At 55.5% G+C, this 21,020-nt stretch overlaps 1 protein-coding gene across 1 annotated transcript; it reads left to right on the top strand.

Annotated features, from left to right (window-relative positions):
* The first annotated feature begins 14 nt into the window (after nt 1-14).
* On the top strand, nt 15-17,797 carry FBL (fibrillarin). The gene is made up of 9 exons (XM_038126500.1): nt 15-24; nt 1,829-1,942; nt 3,105-3,305; nt 5,215-5,309; nt 7,482-7,652; nt 9,005-9,137; nt 11,399-11,511; nt 14,622-14,767; nt 17,625-17,797. Exons 1-9 carry the CDS (start codon nt 15-17, stop codon nt 17,644-17,646), a joined length of 1,005 nt encoding a protein of 334 aa, XP_037982428.1. The 3' UTR covers nt 17,647-17,797.
* The last annotated feature ends 3,223 nt before the right edge of the window (nt 17,798-21,020 follow it).

Raw genomic sequence — 21,020 nt, 5'->3', positions numbered from 1 at the left:
GAGAGAGCGGCGCGATGAGGCCGGGTGGGAACTGGGGGGACTGGTTTATACTGGGAGGGACTGGGGGGGACTGGGACAGGGAACTGGGGGGACTGGTTTATACTGGGAGGGACTGGGGGGACTGGGACAGGAAACTGGGGGGACTGGTTTATACTGGGAGGGACTGGGAGGGACTGGGGGGGGATTGGGAGGGAACTGGGGGGACTGGTTTATACTGGGAGGGACTGGGAGGGACTGGGGGGGGATTGGGAGGGAACTGGGGGGACTGGTTTATACTGGGAGGGACTGGGGGGACTGGGGGGGGAACTGGGAGGGAACTGGGGGGACTGGTTTATACTGGGAGGGACTGGGGGGGACTGGGGGGGGACTGGGAGGGAACTGGGGGGACTGGTTTATACTGGGAGGGACTGGGGGGGACTGGGGGGGGACTGGGAGGGAACTGGGGGGACTGGTTTATACTGGGAGGGACTGGGGGGGACTGGGGGGGGATTGGGAGGGAACTGGGGGGACTGGTTTATACTGGGAGGGACTGGGAGGGACTGGGGGGGGATTTGGGGGTTACTGGGATAAACTGGGGGGGACTGGTTTATACTGGGAGGGACTGGGGGGGAACTGGGGGGGGATTGGGAGGGAACTGGGGGAACTGGTTTATACTGGGAGGGACTGGGGGGACTGGGACAGGGAACTGGGGGGACTGGGGGGGACTGGGAGGGAACTGGGGGGAACTGGGTTATACTGGGAGGGACTGGGAGGGAACTGGGGGGACTGGGACAGGGAACTGGGGGGACTGGGTTATACTGGGAGGGACTGGGGGGGACTGGTTTATACTGGGGGGACTGGGGAAACTGGTTTATACTGGGAGGGACTGGGGGGGACTGGGGGGGCTGGGACAGGGAACTGGTTTATACTGGGAGGGAACTGCGGGGGACTGGGGGGGGAATTGGGGGTAACTGGGATAAACTGGGGGGAACTGGTTTATACTGGGAGGGGATTTGGGGGGGACTGGGATAAACTGGGGGGGACTGGGGAGGGAACTGGGGGGACTGGGTTATACTGGGAGGGACTGGGAGGGAACTGGGGGGGACGGGGGGGACTGGGACAGGGAACTGGTTTATACTGGGAGGGACTGGGATTGGACTGGGATGGACTGGGGAGGGAACTGGGTTATACTGGGAGGGACTGGGGGGACTGGGAGGGGATTTGGGGGTAACTGGGATGGACTGGGGGGGACTGGGAGGGACGGGGGAGGACTGGGATGGACTGGGAGGGAACTGGGTTATACTGGGAGGGACTGGGAAGGGATTTGGGGGTAACTGGGATAAACTGGGGGGGACTGGTTTATACTGGGAGGGACTGGGAGAGACTGGGGGAGGGAACTGGGATATACTGGAGGTAACTGGGCCGAACTGGGATGGACTGGGAGGGGTTTGGTGGGAACTGGGATATACTGGGGAGGGGGAACTGGGCCATACTGGGATGGAGCCAGGGGTGAACTGGGGATACTGGGAGGGACTGGGAGAGGATTTTGGGGTAACTGGGACAAACTGGGATGGGACTGGGGTAACTGGGATGGGACTGGGGTAACTGGGTTATACTGGGAGGGACTGGGGGAGGCGTTGGAGCCAAACTGGGAGCACTGGGAGCCTCCAGGGCTGCTCCCAGTCCATCCCAGTCCATCCCAGTCCATCCCAGTTCCCTCCCAGTCCATCCCAGACCCTCCCAGTTCCCTCCCAGTCCATCCCAGTTCCCTCCCAGTCCCTCCCAGTATATCCCAGTCCCTCCCAGTTCCCTCCCAGTCCATCCCAGTATATCCCAGTCCCTCCCAGTTCCCTCCCAGTCCCTCCCAGTTCCATCCCAGTCCCTCCCAGTATATCCCAGTCTGACCAGTTCCCCGCAGGTTTCAGCCCCCGGGGAGGACGCGGTGGCGGCTTCCGAGGCAGAGGTGAGTCCCAGTATAAACCAGTATGGACCAGTAACCCCGGGGCTGCCCGCGCTGGCAGCCCCAGTGCCCTCCCAGTGCATCCCAGTATAACCCAGTCCATCCCAGTATAACCCAGTATAACCCAGTGCATCCCAGTATAACCCAGTCCATCCCAGTATAACCCAGTATAACCCAGTTCATCCCAGTATAACCCAGTCCATCCCAGTATAACCCAGTATAACCCAGTGCATCCCAGTATAACCCAGTGCATCCCAGTATAACCCAGTGCATCCCAGTATAACCCAGTCCATCCCAGTATAACCCAGTATAACCCAGTGCATCCCAGTATAACCCAGTCCATCCCAGTATAACCCAGTATAACCCAGTGCATCCCAGTATAACCCAGTGCATCCCAGTATAACCCAGTCCATCCCAGTTCCATCCTAGTCTATCCTAGTACCATCCCAGTTTCTCCCAGTCCATCCCAGTCCCTCCCAGTATAACCCAGTCCATCCCAGTATAACCCAGTGTCCTTCCCAGTTCCATCCCAGTCCCTCCCAGTCCCTCCCAGTATAACCCAGTGTCCCTCCCAGTTCAATCCCAGTCCAGCCCAGTATAACCCAGTGTCCATCCCAGTCCCTCCCAGTATAACCCAGTGTCCATCCCAGTGTCTCTCCCAGTCCCTCCCAGTCCCTCCCAGTATAACCCAGTTCCATCCCAGTCCATCCCAGTCCCTCCCAGTCCATCCCAGTCCCTCCCAGTATAACCCAGTCCCTCCCAGTCCCTCCCAGTATAACCCAGTCCATCCCAGTATAACCCAGTGTCCTTCCCAGTTCCATCCCAGTCCCTCCCAGTCCCTCCCAGTATAACCCAGTGTCCCTCCCAGTTCAATCCCAGTCCAGCCCAGTATAACCCAGTGTCCATCCCAGTCCCTCCCAGTATAACCCAGTGTCCATCCCAGTGTCTCTCCCAGTCCCTCCCAGTCCCTCCCAGTATAACCCAGTTCCATCCCAGTCCATCCCAGTCCCTCCCAGTCCCTCCCAGTCCCTCCCAGTATAACCCAGTTCCATCCCAGTCCCTCCCAGTGTCCATCCCCGTCCATCCCAGTATAACCCAGTGTCCATCCCAGTCCATCCCAGTCCCTCCCAGTATATCCCAGTATAACCCAGTTCCCCCGCCACAGGTTCCGGTTTCACGCCCCGCGGAGGGGGCGTGGCCCGCGGAGGGGGCGTGCCCCGAGGAGGAGGCGGAGCCAGAGGCGGGGGCGGAGCCAGAGGCGGCCCCCGGGGGCGGGGCCGAGGCCGAGGGGGCGGGGCCAGGGGCGGGGCCCGCGGCGGCTTCAAAGGCGGGAAAAAAGTGACGGTGGAGCCGCACCGGCATGAGGGTAACTGGGGATACTGGGGATACTGGGAGGGACTGGGAGGGGAACTGGGGATACTGGGAGGGTAACTGGGGATACTGGGAGGGACTGGGAGGGGAACTGGGGATACTGGGAGGGACTGGGAGGGGAACTGGGGATACTGGGGATACTGGGAGGGACTGGGAGGGACTGGGAGGGACTGGGAGGGGAACTGGGGAGACTGGGAGGGACTGGGAGGGACTGGGAGGGTAACTGGGGATACTGGGAGGGACTGGGGATACTGGGAGGGACTGGGAGGGACTGGGAGGGGAACTGGGGATACTGGGAGGGACTGGGAGGGGAACTGGGGATACTGGGAGGGACTGGGAGGGGAACTGGGGATACTGGGAGGGACTGGGAGGGACTGGGAGGGGAACTGGGGATACTGGGGATAGTGGGAGGGGAACTGGGGATACTGGGAGGGACTGGGAGGGTAACTGGGGATACTGGGAGGGGAACAGGGGGTACTGGTTTATACTGGGAGGGACTGGGGATGGAGCTGTGGAGCAGCTGAGTTGCCCAGGTGTGCCCCAGGGGTGTGAGGTGTGCCCCAGGTGTGTCAGGTGTACCTCAGGTGTGTCTCAGGTGTGCCCCAGGTGTGTCAGGTGTACCTCAGGTGTGTCTCAGGTGTGCCCCAGGTGTGTCAGGTGTACCTCAGGTGTGTCTCAGGTGTGCCCCAGGTGTGTCAGGTGTACCTCAGGTGTGTCTCAGGTGTGCCCCAGGTGTGTCAGGTGTACCTCAGGTGTGTCTCAGGTGTGCCCCAGGTGTGTCAGGTGTACCTCAGGTGTATCCCAGGTGTGTCCCCCAGGTGTGCTCCACCTGTGTCAGGTGTATCCCAGGTGTGTTCCTCAGGTGTCCCCCAGCTGTGTCAGGTGTGCCTCAGGTCCCACCTTGGTGTCTCAGGTGTGTCCCAGGTGTCCCCCAGGTATATCCCAGATGTATCTCACTTGTCTCACCTGTGCCAGGTGTGTCTCAGGTGTACGTTAGGTATCTCAGGTGTGTCTCAGGTGTCTCACCTGCCCCAGGTGTGTCTCAGGTGTACGTTAGGTATCTCAGGTGTGTCTCAGGTGTCTCACCTGCCCCAGGTGTATCTCAGGTGTACGTTAGGTATCTCAGGTGTGTCTCAGGTGTCTCACCTGCCCCAGGTGTGTCTCAGGTGTACATTAGGTATCTCAGCTGTATCTCAGGTGTATCTCAGGTGTACGTTAGGTATCTCAGGTGTGTCTCAGGTGTCTCACCTGCCCCAGGTGTATCTCAGGTGTACGTTAGGTATCTCAGCTGTATCTCAGGTGTGTCTCAGGTGTACGTTACGTATCTCAGGTGTGTCTCAGGTGCCTCACCTGCCCCAGGTGTATCTCAGGTGTACGTTACGTATCTCAGGTGTGTCTCAGGTGTGCCCCAGGTGTGCCCCAGGTGTATCTCAGGTGTACATTAGGTATCTCAGCTGTATCTCAGGTGTGTCTCAGGTGTACGTTAGGTATCTCAGGTGTGTCTCAGGTGTCTCACCTGCCCCAGGTGTGTCTCAGGTGTACGTTACGTATCTCAGGTGTGTCTCAGGTGTGTCTCAGGTGTCTCACCTGCCCCAGGTGTATCTCAGGTGTACGTTAGGTATCTCAGGTGTGTCTCAGGTGTCTCACCTGCCCCAGGTGTATCTCAGGTGTACGTTAGGTATCTCAGGTGTATCTCAGGTGTATCTCAGGTGTACGTTAGGTATCTCAGGTGTGTCTCAGGTGTATCTCAGGTGTATCTCAGGTGTGTCTCAGGTGTATCTCAGGTGTATCTCAGGTGTCTCACCTGCCCCAGGTGTGTCTCAGGTGTACGTTAGGTATCTCAGGTGTGTCTCAGGTGTCTCACCTGTGCCCCACCTGTCTCACCTGTGTCTCACCTGTCCCAGGTGTGTTCATCTGCCGTGGCCGTGAGGACGCGCTGGTGACGCGGAACCTGGTGCCGGGGGAGTCGGTGTACGGCGAGAAGCGCATCAGCGTCGAGGTACTGGTTTGTACTGGGAGCACTGGTTTATACTGGGAGCACTGGGAGCGGGACTGGTTTGTACTGGGAGCACTGGGAACGGGACTGGTTTATACTGGGAGCACTGGGAACGGGGCTGGATTATACTGGGAGCACTGGGAACGGGACTGGGGGCACTGGGAGCACTGGGAACGGGACTGGTTTATACTGGGAGCACTGGGAACGGGACTGGTTTGTACTGGAAGCACTGGGAATGGGGCTGGTTTGTACTGGGAGCACTGGGAATGGGACTGGTTTGTACTGGAAGCACTGGGAATGGGGCTGGTTTGTACTGGAAGCACTGGGAATGGGACTGGGAGCACTGGGAACGGGACTGGTTTGTACTGGAAGCACTGGGAACGGGACTGGGGGCACTGGGAGCACTGGGAACGGGACTGGGAGCACTGGGAACGGGACTGGTTTGTACTGGAAGCACTGGGAACGGGGCTGGATTATACTGGGAGCACTGGGAACGGGGCTGGATTATACTGGGAGCACTGGGAACGGGACTGGATTATACTGGGAGCACTGGGAACGGGGCTGGATTGTACTGGGAGCACTGGGAACGGGACTGGTTTATTCTGGGGGGGGACTGGGAGCACTGGTTTGTACTGGGAACGGGACTGGGGGGGTCTGGTTTGTACTGGGAGCGACTGGAAACAGGACTGGTTTGTACTGGGAACGGGACTGGGGGGGCTGGGGGGACTGGTTTATACTGGGAGTACTGGTTTGTACTGGTTTGTACTGGGAGCACTGGTTTGTACTGGGAACGGGACTGGTTCATACTGGGCAGTACTGGCCCACATTGATTTATACTGGTTCATACTGGTTTATAGCGGTCTGTATCAGTTTATACTGGTCCATATGGGTCCATAGCGGTCTGTACTGGTTTATACTGGTCCATACTGGTCCGTACTGATTCATACTGGTCCGTACTGGTCCATGCTGCTCCATATTGGTTTATATTGAAGCATACTGGACCATACTGGTTTTTGCTGGTTTATACCAGTCCATACTGGTCTGCACTGGTCTAAACTGGTTCATAATGGTCCGTACTGGTTTATACTGGTCTGTGCTGGTTTAGGAGGGCGAGGCCTCGTTGGAGTAGCGCACCTGGAACCTGTTCCGCTCCAAGCTGGTTCATACTGGTTTATACTGGTTTATAGCAGTCTGTACTGGTCCATACTGGTTTATACTGGTTTGTACCGGTTCATACTGGTTCATACTGGTTTGTCCTGGTCTAGGAGGGCGAGGCCTCGGTGGAGTAGCGCGCCTGGAACCCGTTCCGCTCCAAGCTGGGTTATGGTGGTTCATACTGGTTTATAGTGGTTTATAGGGGTTTATAGTGGTTTATAGCAGTCCGTACTGGTCTGTACTGGTTCATACTGGTTCATACTGGTCCATACTGGTTTTTCCTGGTCTAGGAGGGCGAGGCCTCGGTGGAGTACCGCGCCTGGAACCCGTTCCGCTCCAAGCTGGGTTATGGTGGTTCATACTGGTTTATAGTGGTTTATAGCAGTCTGTACTGGTTTATACTGGTTCATACTGGTTTATAGGGGTTTATAGTGGTTTATAGTGGTTTATAGCAGTCCGTACTGGTCTGTACTGGTTCATACTGGTCCATACTGGTTTGTCCTGGTGCAGGAGGGCGAGGCCTCGGTGGAGTAGCGCGCCTGGAACCCGTTCCGCTCCAAGCTGGGTTATACTGGTTTATACTGGTTTATAGGGGTTTATAGTGGTTTATAGCAGTCCGTACTGGTCTGTACTGGTTCATACTGGTCCATACTGGTTTGTCCCGGTCTAGGAGGGCGAGGCCTCGGTGGAGTACCGCGCCTGGAACCCGTTCCGCTCCAAGCTGGGTTATACTGGTTCATACTGGTTTATAGGGGTTTATAGTGGTTTATAGCAGTCTGTACTGGTTCATACTGGTCCATACTGGTTTACACTGGTTCATACTGGTCTGTCCCGGTTTAGGAGGGCGAGGCCTCGGTGGAGTACCGCGCCTGGAACCCGTTCCGCTCCAAGCTGGGTTATACTGGTTTATAGTGGTTTATAGGGGTCCATAGGGGTTTATAGCAGTCTGTACTGGTTTATACTGGTCCATACTGGTCTGTACTGGTTCATACTGGTCCATACTGGTCTGTCCTGGTGCAGGAGGGCGAGGCCTCGGTGGAGTACCGCGCCTGGAACCCGTTCCGCTCCAAGCTGGCCGCCGCCATCCTGGGCGGCATCGACCGCATCCACATCCGGCCGGGCGCCAAGGTGCTCTACCTGGGCGCCGCCTCGGGCACCACCGTCAGCCACGTCTCCGACATCGTGGGGCAGGTGAGGGACGCGTGACGCACCTGGGCACGGGTGACACACACCTGGGCACACTTGGGCACACCTGGGCATGGTAACACACACCTGGGCACAGGTAACACACACCTGGGCACGGGTGACACACACCTGAGCACAGCTGGGCACACCTGGATACACCTAGGTACACCTGGGCACAGGTAACACACATCTGGGTACAGTAACACACACCTGGGCACACCTGGGCACAGTAACACACACCTGGGCACACCTGGGCACACACCTGGGCACACCTGGGCACTGGTAACACGCACCTGGGTACAGGTAACGCACACCTGGGCATGGTAACACACACCTGGGTACAGGTAACGCACACCTGGGCACAGTAACACGCACCTGGGCCCACCTGGGCACAGTAACACGCACCTGGGCACAGTAACACACATCTGGGCACAGTAACACACACCTGGGCACACCTGGGCACACACCTGGGCACACCTGGGCACAGTAACACACATCTGGGCACAGTAACACGCACCTGGGCACAGGTAACGCACACCTGGGCACACCTGGGTACAGGTGATGCACACCTGGGCACACCTGGACACAGGTGATGCACACCTGGGCACACCTGGGCACAGTAATACACACCTGGGCACACCTGGGCACACCTGGGCATGGTAACACACACCTGGGCACACCTGGGTACAGTAACACACACCTGGGCACAGTGGCCGGTGGTGACCTCGGGTGACCTTTGGTGACCCTTGGTGGCCGGTGATGACCCCCGGTGACCTCGGGTGATAATTGGTGACCCCTGGTGACCCTTGGGTGGCCTCGGGTGACCCCTGGTGACCCTTGGGTGTCCATTGGTGACCCCTGGTGACCTCAGGTGATTTTGGGTGACCCTGGTGACCCTTGGTGACCCCCAGTGACCCTTGGTGACCCTGGTGGCCCTTGGGTGACCCCTGGTGACCCTTGGGTGTCCATTGGTGACTCCTGGTGACCTTGGGTGATCTTGGGTGACCCTGGTGACCCTTGGGTGACCCTTGGGTGTCCATTGGTGACTCCTGGTGACCCCTGGGTGACCCTGGTGGCCCTTGGGTGACCCTTGGGTAACCCTATTGACCCTTGGGTGACCCCTGGGTGACCCTTGGGTGACCCCTGGTGACCCCAGTGACCCTTGGTGACCCTGGTGACCCCTGGTTAACCTTGGTGACCTCGGGTGACCCTTGGTGACCCTTGGGTGACCATTGGTGACCCCTGGTGACCCTTGGGTGACCCTGGGTGACCCTGGTGACCCTTGGGTGACCCCTGGTGACCCTCGGGTGACCCTGGTGACCCTCGGGTGACCCCGGTGTCCCCGGCGTCGCCGTCAGGAGGGCGTGGTGTACGCGGTGGAGTTCTCGCACCGCTCGGGCCGGGACCTGCTCAACGTGGCCAAGAAGAGAACCAACGTGGTGCCGGTCATCGAGGACGCGCGGCACCCCCACAAGTACCGCATGCTCATTGGTCAGTGCCCGCACGGGGCCGCGTGCTTATTGGTCAGTGCAGACACGGGGGCGGGGCTTACAGCCACACAAGTACCGCATGCTCATTGGTCAGTGCTGAAACAGGGGCGGGGCTAGCACAGTGCCGCATGCTCATTGGTCAGTACCCACACGGTGCCACATGGTCATTGGCCAGTGCAGACACGGTGCCGCATGCTCATTGGTCAGTGCAGACACGGTACCGCATGCTCATTGGTCAGTGCAGACACGGTACCGCATGCTCATTGGTCAGTGCAGACACGGGGGGCGGGGCTAGCACGGTACCGCATGCTCATTGGTCAGTGCAGACACGGGGGGCGGGGCTAGTACGGTACCGCGTGCTCATTGGTCAGTACCGACACTGCAGGGGGCGGGGCTAGCGCAGTACTGCCTGCTTATTGGTCAGTACCGACACGGGGGGCGGGGCTAGCGCAGTACTGCCTGTTCATTGGTCAGTACCGACACGGTGCCGCGTGCTCATTGGTCAGTACCGACACGGGGCCGCGTGCTCATTGGTCAGTACCGACACGGGGCCGCGTGCTCATTGGTCAGTACCGACACGGGGCCGCGTGCTCATTGGTCAGTACCGACACGGGGGGCGGGGCTAGCGCAGTACCGCATTCTCATTGGTCAGTGCTGACACGGGGGCGGGGCTTACAGCCACACAAGTACTGCATGCTCATTGGTCAGTGCCCACACGGGGGCGGGGCTAGCACGGTACCGCGTGCTCATTGGTCAGTACCGACACCGGGGGCGGGGCTTACAGCCACACAAGTACCGCATGCTCATTGGTCAGTACCCACACGGTGCCGCATGGTCATTGGTCAGTACCGACACCGGGGGCGGGGCTAGCACGGTACCGCGTGCTCATTGGTCAGTACCGACACCGGGGGCGGGGCTTACAGCCACACAAGTACCGCATGCTCATTGGTCAGTACCGACACGGGGCCGCATGCTCATTGGTCAGTGCAGACACGGTGCTGCATGCTCATTGGTCACTACCGACACCGGGGGCGGGGCTAGCACGGTACCGCGTGCTCATTGGTCAGTACCGACACGGTGCCGCATGCTCATTGGTCAGTGCCGACACCGGGGGCAGGGCTAGCACGGTACCGCATGCTCATTGGTCAGTACCGACACCGGGGGGCGGGGCTAGCACGGTACCGCATGCTCATTGGTCAGTACCGACACGGGGCCGCATGCTCATTGGTCAGTACCGACACCGGGGGCAGGGGTAGCACGGTACCGCATGCTCATTGGTCAGTACCGACACGGTTCCGCATGCTCATTGGTCAGTGCTGACACGGTGCCGCACGCTCATTGGTCAGTGCTGACACGGGGGCGGGGCTTACAGCCACACAAGTACCACATGCTCATTGGTCAGTGCAGACAGGGGCAGGGGGTGGGGCTAGCACAGTACCGCATTCTCATTGGTCAGTACCGACACGGGGGGCGGGGCTAGCGCAGTACCACATGCTCATTGGTCAGTACCGACCCGGGGGGCGGGGCTAGCACGGTACCGCGTGCTCGTTGGTCAGTACAGACACGGTACCTCATGCTCATTGGTCAGTGCAACTGCAGGGGGCAGGGCTAAAACAGTGCCGCATGCTCATTGGTCAGTATTGACACGGGGGGCGGGGCTAGCACAGTGCCACATGCTCATTGGTCACTGCAGACACGGGGGGCGGGGCTAGCGCAATGCCCCATGCTCATTGGTCAGTACTGACACAGGGGCGGGGCTTACAGCCGCACAAGTACCGCATGCTCATTGGTCAGTGATGACACAGGGGCGGGGCTAGCATAGTGCCGTATGCTCATTGGTCGGTGCTGACACGGTACCGCGTGCTCATTGGTCAGTGACGACACGGGGGCGGGGCTAGCACGGTACCGCATGCTCATTGGTCATTGCTGACAGGGGGGCGGGGCTAAAACAGTGCCGCATGCTCATTGGTCAGTGCTGTAACACAGTGCCACGTGCTCATTGGTCAGTGCAGACACGGGGGGCGGGGCTAGCACAATGCTGCATGCTCATTGGTCAGTGCAACTTCAGGGGCGGGGCTAGCACAGTGCCGCGTGCTCATTGGTCAGTGCTGACACGGGGGGGCGGGACTAGCACCAATACAACTTGCTCATTGGTCAGTGCCAGTTTTGTGGGAAGTTTGGGATTTCTGTCCAGAATTCCGGGATAATCTGGGTTAATCCCGGGCTAATCCCGGGCTAATCCCGGTTTTTGCCCCCCCCCAGGCATGGTGGACGTGATCTTCGCGGACGTGGCGCAGCCGGACCAGACGCGCATCGTGGCGCTGAACGCGCATCACTTCCTGCGCTGCGGGGGGCACTTCCTCATCTCCATCAAGGTACAAACCAGCTCAGACCAGTATAAACCAGTTAGAGACCAGTTAGAGACCAGTATAAACCAGTTAGAGACCAGTTAGGGACCAGTTCAGACCAGTGCAGACCAGTACCGACCATCACTTCCTGCGCTGCGGGGGGCACTTCCTCATCTCCATCAAGGTACAAACCAGCTCAAACCAGTATAAACCAGTATAAACCAGTTAGAGACCAGTTAGAGACCAGTTAGAGACCAGCACAGACCAGTTCAGACCAGTACCAACCATCACTTCCTGCGCTGCGGGGGGCACTTCCTCATCTCCATCAAGGTACAAACCAGCTCAGACCAGTATAAACCAGTTAGAAACCAGTATAAACCAGTTAGAGACCAGTATAAACCAGTTAGAGACCAGTTAGAGACCAGTTCAGACCAGTGCAGACCAGTTCAGACCAGTACCAACCATCACTTCCTGCGCTGCGGGGGGCACTTCCTCATCTCCATCAAGGTACAAACCAGCTAGAGACCAGTTAGAGACCAGTATAAACCAGTTAGAAACCAGCACAGACCAGTTCAGACCAGTTCAGACCAGTACTGACCATCACTTCCTGCGCTGCGGGGGGCACTTCCTCATCTGCATCAAGGTACAAACCAGCTCAAACCAGTATAAACCAGTTAGAGACCAGTTAGAGACCAGTATAAATCAGTTAGAGACCAGTTCAGATCAGTACAGACCAGTTTGGACCAGTGCAGACCAGTATAAACCAGTTTGAACCAGTATAAACCGGCACGGGGCAGTACAGGGCACCGGGTGGCTGGAACCGGTCTGGATCTGGGGTTGAACTGGTTTTTACTGGTTTTTACTGGTTTTTACTGGTTTGAGGTGGTTTTTAACTGGAGTTCCACTGGTTTGAACTGGGTTGAACTGGTTTGAACTGGGTTGAACTGGTTCTGACTGGGATCTAACTGGTTCTGACTGGGATCTAACTGGTTCTGACTGGGATCTGACTAGTTCTAACTGGTTCTAACCGGTTCTAACTGGCATCTAACTGGCTCAAACCGGTTCTAACTGGCTCAAATTGGCTCTAACCAGTTCTAACTGGGATCTAACCGGCTCAAAGCGGTTCTAACCAGCTCTAACCGGTTCTAACTGGCATCTAACTGGCTCAAACCAGTTGTAACTGGCTCAAACTGGCTCAAACCAGTTCTAACTGGGATCTAACCGGCTCAAAGGGGTTCTAACTGGCTCTAACCGCTTCTAACTGGGATCCAGCCGGCTCAAAGCGTCTCTAACTGGTTCTAACTGGGATCTAACTGGCTCAAAGTGGTTCTAACCGGTTCTAACTGGCTCTAACCGGTTCTCACTGGGATCTAGCCAGCTCTAACCGGTTCTAACTGGCTCAAACTGGTTCTTACTGGTTCTAACTGGGATCCAGCCGGCTCAAAGCGGCTCTAACCGGTTCTAACTGGGATCTAGCCAGCTCTAACCAGTTCTAACCGGCTCTAACCAGATCTAACTGGGATCTAGCCAGCTCAAGGCGGCTCTAACCGGTTCTAACTGGGATCTAGCCAGCTCAAAGCAATTCTAACCGGTTCTAACCAGCTCTAACCGGTTCTAACTGGGATCCAGCCGGCTCAAAGCAATTCTAACCGGTTCTAACCGGTTCTAACTGGGATCCAGCCGGCTCAAAGCGATTCTAACTGGCTCTAACCGGTTCTATCCGGGATCCAGCCGGCTCAAAGCGGTTCTAACCGGCTCTAACTGGCTCTAACTGGTTCTAACTGGGATCCAGCCGGCTCTAACCGGCTCTAACCGGTTCTAACCGGGATCCAGCCGGCTCAAAGCGGCTCTAACCGGTTCTAACCGGGATCCAGCCGGCTCAAAGCGGCTCTAACCGGTTCTATCCGGGATCCAGCCGGCTCTAACCGGCTCTAACCGGTTCTAACCGGGATCCAGCCGGTTCTAACCGGTTCAAACCGGGATCCAGCCGGCTCAAGGCGGCTCTAACCGGCTCTAACCGGTTCTAACCGGGATCCAGCCGGTTCTAACCGGTTCAAACCGGGATCCAGCCACCTCAAGGTGGCTCTAACCGGCTCTAACCGGTTCTAACCGGGATCCAGCCGGCTCTAACCGGTTCCAACTGGGATCCAGCCGGCTCTAACCGGCTCTAACCGGTTCTAACCGGGATCCAGCCGGCTCTAACCGGTTCAAACCGGGATCCAGCCGGCTCCAGGCGGCTCTAACCGGTTCTAACCGGCTCTATCCGGGATCCAGCCAGCTCTAACCGGTTCTAACCGGGATCCAGCCGGCTCTAACCGGTTCTAACCGGGATCCAGCCGGCTCTAACCGGTTCAAACCGAGATCCAGCCGGCTCTAACTGGCTCTAACCGGTTCTAACCGGGATCCAGCCGGCTCTAACCGGTTCCAACTGGGATCCAGCCGGCTCTAACCGGCTCTAACCGGTTCTAACCGGGATCCAGCCAGCTCTAACCGGTTCAAACCGGGATCCAGCCGGCTCCAGGCGGCTCTAACCGGTTCTAACCGGCTCTATCCGGGATCCAGCCGGCTCTAACCGGTTCTAACCGGGATCCAGCCGGCTCTAACCGGCTCTAACCGGGATCCAGCCGGCTCTAACCGGTTCAAACCGAGATCCAGCCGGCTCTAACTGGCTCTAACCGGTTCTAACCGGGATCCAGCCGGTTCTAACCGGTTCTATCCGGGATCCAGCCACCTCAAGGTGGCTCTAACCGGTTCTAACCGGGATCCAGCCGGCTCTAACTGGTTCCAACTGGGATCCAGCCGGCTCTAACCGGCTCTAACCGGTTCTAACCGGGATCCAGCCGGTTCTAACCGGTTCTGTCCGGGATCCAGCCGGCTCCAGCCGGTTCTAACCGGTTCAAACCGGGATCCAGCCGGCTCCAGGCGGCTCTAACCGGTTCTAACCGGCTCTATCCGGGATCCAGCCGGCTCTAACGGGCTCTAACCGGTTCTGTCCGGGATCCAGGCGGCTCCAGGCGGCTCTAACCGGTTCTAACCGGCTCTATCCGGGATCCAGGCGGCTCTAACCGGTTCTAACCGGCTCTGTCCGGGATCCAGCCGGCTCTAACGGGCTCTAACCGGCTCCATCCGCTCGGCAGGCGAACTGCATCGACTCGACGGCGCCGGCCGAGGCCGTGTTCGCGGGCGAGGTGAAGAAGATGACGGCCGAGAGGATGAAGCCGCAGGAGCAGCTGACCCTGGAGCCCTACGAGAGGGACCACGCCGTGGTGGTCGGCGTCTACCGGTGACTGGTTTATACTGGTTTATACTGGGAGGGACTGGGAGGAAAAAAAATGGGAGCTCTAGGCACAAAAATGGAGATTTTAGGGTGAAAAATGGGGATTTTGGGGGTAGAAATGGGGATTTTGGGGGTACAAATGGGGATTTTGGGGGTAGAAATGGGGATTTTGGGGGTAAAAAGGGAATTGGGAGGGACTGGTTTATACTGGGAGGGACTGGGAGGGGAAAAAATGGGAGCTTTAGGCACAAAAATGGAGATTTTAGGGTGAAAAACGGGAATTTTGGGGGTAAAAATGGGACTGGGTTATACTGGGAGGGACTGGTTTATACTGGTTTATACTGGGAGGGACTGGGAGGGGAAAAAATGGGAGCTTTAGGCACAAGAATGGAGATTTTAGGGTGAAAAACGGGAATTTTGGGGGTAAAAATGGGGATTTTGGGGGTAAAAAGGGGACTGGGTTATACTGGGAGGGACTGGGTTATACTGGTTTATACTGGGAGGGACTGGGAGGGGAAAAATGGGAGCTCTAGGCACAAGAATGGAGATTTTGGGGTGGAAAATGGGGATTTTGGGGGTAAAAATGGGGATTTTGGGCAGTAAAAAGGGGACTGGTTTATACTGGTTTATACTGGGAGGAACTGGTTTATACTGGGAGGGACTGGGAGGAAAAAAAAGGGAGCTTTAGGCACAAAAATGGCGGTTTTAGGGTGAAAAATGGGGATTTTATGGGTAGAAATGGGGATTTTGGGGGTAAAAAGTGAACTGGGTTATACTGGGAGAGACTGGGTTATACTGGGAGGGACTGGTTTATACTGGGAGGAACTGGGACAGACTGGTTTATACTGGGAGGGAAAAAACCAGCCGCTTTAGGCACAAGAATGGAGATTTTAGGGTGAAAAATGGGGATTTTTGGGGGTAAAACTGGGAATTTTGGGGGTAAAAAGGGGACTGGGAGGGACTGCGTTATACTGGTTCATACTGGGTTATACTGGGAGGGACTGGGTTATACTGGGAGGGACAAAACCAGCAGCTCTAGGCACAAGAATGGAGATTTTGGGGTGAAAAATGGGGATTTTGGGGGTAAAAATGGGGATTTTGGGGGTAAAAAGGGGACTGGGTTATACTGGGAGGGACTGGTTTATACTGGTCTATACTGGGAGGGACTGGGAGGAAAAAAATGGGAGCTTTAGGCACAAAAATGGCGGTTTTAGGGTGAAAAATGGGGATTTTATGGGTAGAAATGGGGATTTTGGGGGTAAAAAGTGAACTGGATTATACTGGAAGAGACTGGGTTATACTGGGAGGGACTGGGTTATACTGGTTTATACTGGGAGGAACTGGGACAGACTGGTTTATACTGGGAGGGAAAAAAACAGCCGCTTTAGGCACAAGAATGGAGATTTTAGGGTGAAAAATGGGGATTTTGGGGGGTAAAACTGGGAATTTTGGGGGTAAAAAGGGGACTGGGAGGGACTGGGTTATACTGGTTCATACTGGGTTATACTGGGAGGGACTGGGTTATACTGGGAGGGACTGGGTTATACTGGGAGGGACAAAACCAGCAGCTTTAGGCACAAGAATGGAGATTTTAGGGTGAAAAATGGGGATTTTATGGGTAGAAATGGGGATTTTGGGGGTAAAAAGGGGACTGGGTTATACTGGGAGGGACTGGGTTGTACTGGTTTATACTGGGAGGGACTGGGAGGGGAAAAAATGGGAGCTTTAGGCACAAAAATGGCGGTTTTAGGGTGAAAAATGGGGATTTTGGGGGTAAAAATGGGGATTTTGGGCAGTAAAAAGGGGACTGGGTTATACTGGTTCATACTGGGAGGAACTGGTTTATACTGGGAGGGACTGGGAGGAAAAAAAAGGGAGCTTTAGGCACAAAAATGGCGGTTTTAGGGTGAAAAATGGGGATTTTATGGGTAAAAATGGGGATTTTGGGGGTAAAAAGTGAACTGGGTTATACTGGAAGAGACTGGGTTATACTGGGAGGGACTGGTTTATACTGGTCTATACTGGGAGGGACTGGGAGGAAAAAAAAGGGAGCTTTAGGCACAAAAATGGCGGTTTTAGGGTGAAAAATGGGGATTTTATGGGTAGAAATGGGGATTTTGGGGGTAAAAATGGGGATTTTGGGGGTAAAAAGGGGTCTGGTTATACTGGGAGAGACTGGGTTATACTGGGAGGGACTGGGTTATACTGGTTCATACTGGGAGGGACAAAACCAGGAGCTTTAGGCACAAGAATGGAGATTTTCGGGTGAAAAACGGGGATTTTGGGGGTAAAAAGAGGACTGGGAGGGACTGGTTTATACTGGGAGGGACTGGTCCGTACTGGTTTATACTGGTCCATACCAGTTCGTACTGGTTTATACTGGTTTATACTGGTCTGTTCTGGTCCATACCGGTCCATACTGGTCCATACCAGTCCATACCAGTCCATACTGGTCCATACTGGTCTACACTGGTTTATACTGGTTTATACTGGTCTGTTCTGGTCCATACCGGTCCATACTGGTCCATACTGGTTTTTACTGGTCTATACTGGTCCATACTGGTTTATACTGGTCCATACTGGTCTCAAACTGGTCCATACTGGTTTTTACTGGTTTTTACTGGTCCGTTCTGGTCCATACCGGTTTATACTGGTCTGTACTGGTCCGTACTGGTTTATACTGGTCTCTAACTGGTCCATACTGGTTTGTACTAGTTTTTACTGGTCCGTTCTGGTCCATACTGGTTTATACTGGTCCATGCTGGTTTGTACTGGTTTTTACTGGTCTCTAACTGGTCCATACTGGTTTATACTGGTTTTTACTGGTCCGTTCTGGTTCTCACCGTCCCTCTCCCCCCCCCAGGCCCCCTCCGAAGGAGAAATGACGTCATCGCACCTCCGGCCCGCCAGGGGGCGCCAGCAGCGGGGGCGTGGCCTAACCCGGAAGTTCTCGGTGCAATCCCCAAGTGGGCGTGGCCCACCACGGGAGTGGGCGTGGCCTAACCCGGAAGTGGCTCCGGGGTTTGGGGTGGGGGAGGGGCCGGGGGGGGTTTTGTTAAATAAAGGAAAATTGATTAATTAGCGTCGTTAATTGATTAATTAGGGCTTAATTAATGGCTTGGGGGTGGTTAATGGGGTAATGAAAGGGGCTGGGGCGATTAGTGGAGTTATTAATTAACGCGTAATTAATTAATGGCTATTAGTGCGTGGCAATTAATTAGGTCTAATTAATTAATTATCTTAAGGGGCTAGTACAGACCTGGGTGTGCTAATGAGCACAAAGGATAATTAGTGGGGGTTATTAATTAATTGGGTTTGTGCAATTAGTGGGGGTAGCTCATTAGGGGTGTTAATTGAGGCTAATTGATTTGATCAATTAACTACGGATTTAATTAATTATGGGTGTTTAATTAATTACTGTGGTTTGGTTAGTTAATTGGGGTTATTAATTAATGGGAGTGGATTAATTGGCACTTTAATTAATAGGGTTAATTAATGATAGGGTAAATTACCACAGAGTTAATTAATGGGGGTTAATTAATAGGGGTTGATTAGGTTAATAAAGGGGGCTAATTAGTGGAGGTTAATTAATGGCTGGGTTAATGGGGGTTAATGGAAGTTTGTTAATGGAGGTTAATTAATGGAGGTGAAATAAAGGGGGTTAATTAGCGGGGTTAATGGGGATAATTAATGAGTGTTAATTAGGGTAATTAATTCATTTAATTAATGCTGGAGGTAATTTATTGGGTTCATTGATGGCATTAATTAATTGGGGGCACTGGGAAGGGACTGGGCGGTTACTGGTGGTTACTGGGAGGGACTGGGAGGGAACTGGGATGAACTGGTTTGAACTGGGAGGGGTTTGGGGGTTACTGGTTTGAACTGGTTTGAACTGGGAGGGACTGGGTTGAACTGGGAGGGGTTTGGGTGTTACTGGTTTGAACTGGGATGAACTGGGAGGGACTGGGAGCACTGGGAGGGAACTGGGAGGGGTTTGGGGGTTACTGGGATGAACTGGGAGGGACTGGGAGGGCACTGGGAGCTCTGGGAGTTACTGGTTTGAACTGGTTTGAACTGGGAGGGACTGGGATGAACTGGGAGGGGTTTGGGTGTTACTGGTTTGAACTGGGATGAACTGGGAGGGGTCTGGGGGGGTTACTGGGATGAACTGGGAGGGAACTGGGATGAACTGGGAGGGACTGGTTTGAACTGGGAGGGACTGGGAGGGGTCTGGGGGTTACTGGGATGAACTGGGAGGGAACTGGGATGAACTGGGTGTTACTGGTTTGAACTGGGAGGGAACTGGGAGGGCTCTGTCGGGGTTACTGGGATGAACTGGGACGGGTCTGGGGGTAACTGGGATGAACTGGGATGAACTGGGAGGGGTTTGGGGGTTACTGGGATAAACTGGAAGGGACTGGGAGAGCACTGGGGGCACTGGGAGGGACTGGGGAGTTACTGGTTTCAACTGGGAGGGACTGGGTTGAACTGGGATGAACTGGGAGGGCTCTGGGGGGGTTACTGGAATGAACTGGGATGAACTGGGATGAACTGGGATGAACTGGGATGAACTGGGAGGGACTGGGAGGGACTGGGGAGTTACTGGTTTCAACTGGGAGGGACTGGGAGGGGTTTGGGGGTTACTGGGAGGGACTGGGTTGAACTGGGAGGGGCTTGGGTGTTACTGGTTTGAACTGGGATGAACTGGGAGGGCTCTTGGGGGGTTACTGGGATGAACTGGGATGAACTGGGAGTTACTGGTTTGAACTGGGAGTTACTGGTTTGAACTGGTTTGAACTGGGAGGGACTGGGTTGAACTGGGAGGGGTTTGGGTGTTACTGGTTTGAACTGGGATAAACTGGGAGGGCTCTGGGGGGGTTACTGGGATGAACTGGGAAGGACTGGGAGGGAACTGGGATGAACTGGGAGGGGTTTGGGAGTTACTGGTTTGAACTGGGATGAACTGGGAGGGGTCTGGGGGGGTTACTGGGATGAACTGGGAGGGACTGGGATGAACTGGGCTGAACTGGGATGAACTGGGAGGGGTTTGGGGGTTACTGGGAGGGACTGGGGAGTTACTGGTTTGAACTGGCTTGAACTGGGAGGGGTTTGGGTGTTACTGGTTTGAACTGGGATAAACTGGGAGGGGTTTGGGGGGGTTACTGGGATGGACTGGGATGAACTGGGAGGGCTCTGGGGGCTGAACTGGTTTGAACTGGTCTGAACTGGTTTATACTGGGAGGTTCCCAGTCCCGGCCCCGGAGCTGCTGACTCAGCACAGCCCCTCCCAGTAACTCCCAGTTTGGGACTGGAGCCAAACTGGGATTGAACTGGGACGGACTGGGGGGAACTGGGGGGAACTGGGGGGGACTGTGATGGTCCATACTGGTCCATACTGGTTTATACTGGTTTATACTGGTTTACACTGGTCCATACTGGTCCATACTGGTCTATACTGGTTTATACTGGTTTATACTGGTCCATACTGGTCCATACTGGTCCATACTGGCCCACACTGGTCCATACTGGTCCATACTGGTCCATACTGGTCCATACTGGTTTATACTGGTTTATACTGGTTTACACTGGTCCATACTGGTCCATACTGGTCCATACTGGTTTATACTGGTCCATACTGGTTTATACTGGTCCGTACTGGTCTGAACTGGTTTATACTGGTCCATACTGGTCCATACTGGTCCATACTGGTCCATACTGGTTTATACTGGTCCATACTGGTTTATACTGGTCCATACTGGTCCGTACTGGTCCATACTGGTCCATGCTGGTCCATACTGGTCCATACTGGTCCATACTGGTCCGTACTGGTCCGTACTGGTCCATACTGGTCCATACTGGTCCATACTGGTCCATACTGGTCCGTACTGGTCCATACTGGTCCGCGCAGGTTCCCGCCCCTCTCCCCGCAGCCAATCAGGAGCTGCGCTCTGGCCCCGCCCCCCAGGCCCCGCCCATTCCCCCCAATTTTGGGCCGATTTCTCCCAAATTTTGGGGGATTTTTCCCCAATTTTTTGGGGATTTCTCCCAAATTTTGGGATTTCTCCCAATTCGGAGAAAAACCCTCCCGAATTTTGGGGATTTCCCCCCAATTTTTGGGGATTTTATCCCAAATTTTGGAGAATTTCTCCCAATTTTGGGGAATTTTCCCCAAGTTTTGGGAATTTCTCCCAATTTTGGAGATTTTTTCCCAATTTCCTGGGAATTTCTCCCAATTTTTTCGGATTTCCTCCCCTATTTT

Source organism: Motacilla alba, unplaced genomic scaffold (assembly GCF_015832195.1).
Source record: "Motacilla alba alba isolate MOTALB_02 unplaced genomic scaffold, Motacilla_alba_V1.0_pri HiC_scaffold_35, whole genome shotgun sequence".
Lineage (NCBI taxonomy): Eukaryota > Metazoa > Chordata > Aves > Passeriformes > Motacillidae > Motacilla > Motacilla alba.
This window is presented reverse-complemented; position numbering and strand designations above follow the sequence as displayed.

Coding starts and splice junctions, on each gene's coding strand:
- FBL (XM_038126500.1), top strand. Junction 1,943..3,104: donor TGGCGGCTTCCGAGGCAGAG/GTGAGTCCCAGT, acceptor CCCCCGCCACAG/GTTCCGGTTTCACGCCCCGC. Junction 5,310..7,481: donor AGAAGCGCATCAGCGTCGAG/GTACTGGTTTGT, acceptor GTCCTGGTGCAG/GAGGGCGAGGCCTCGGTGGA.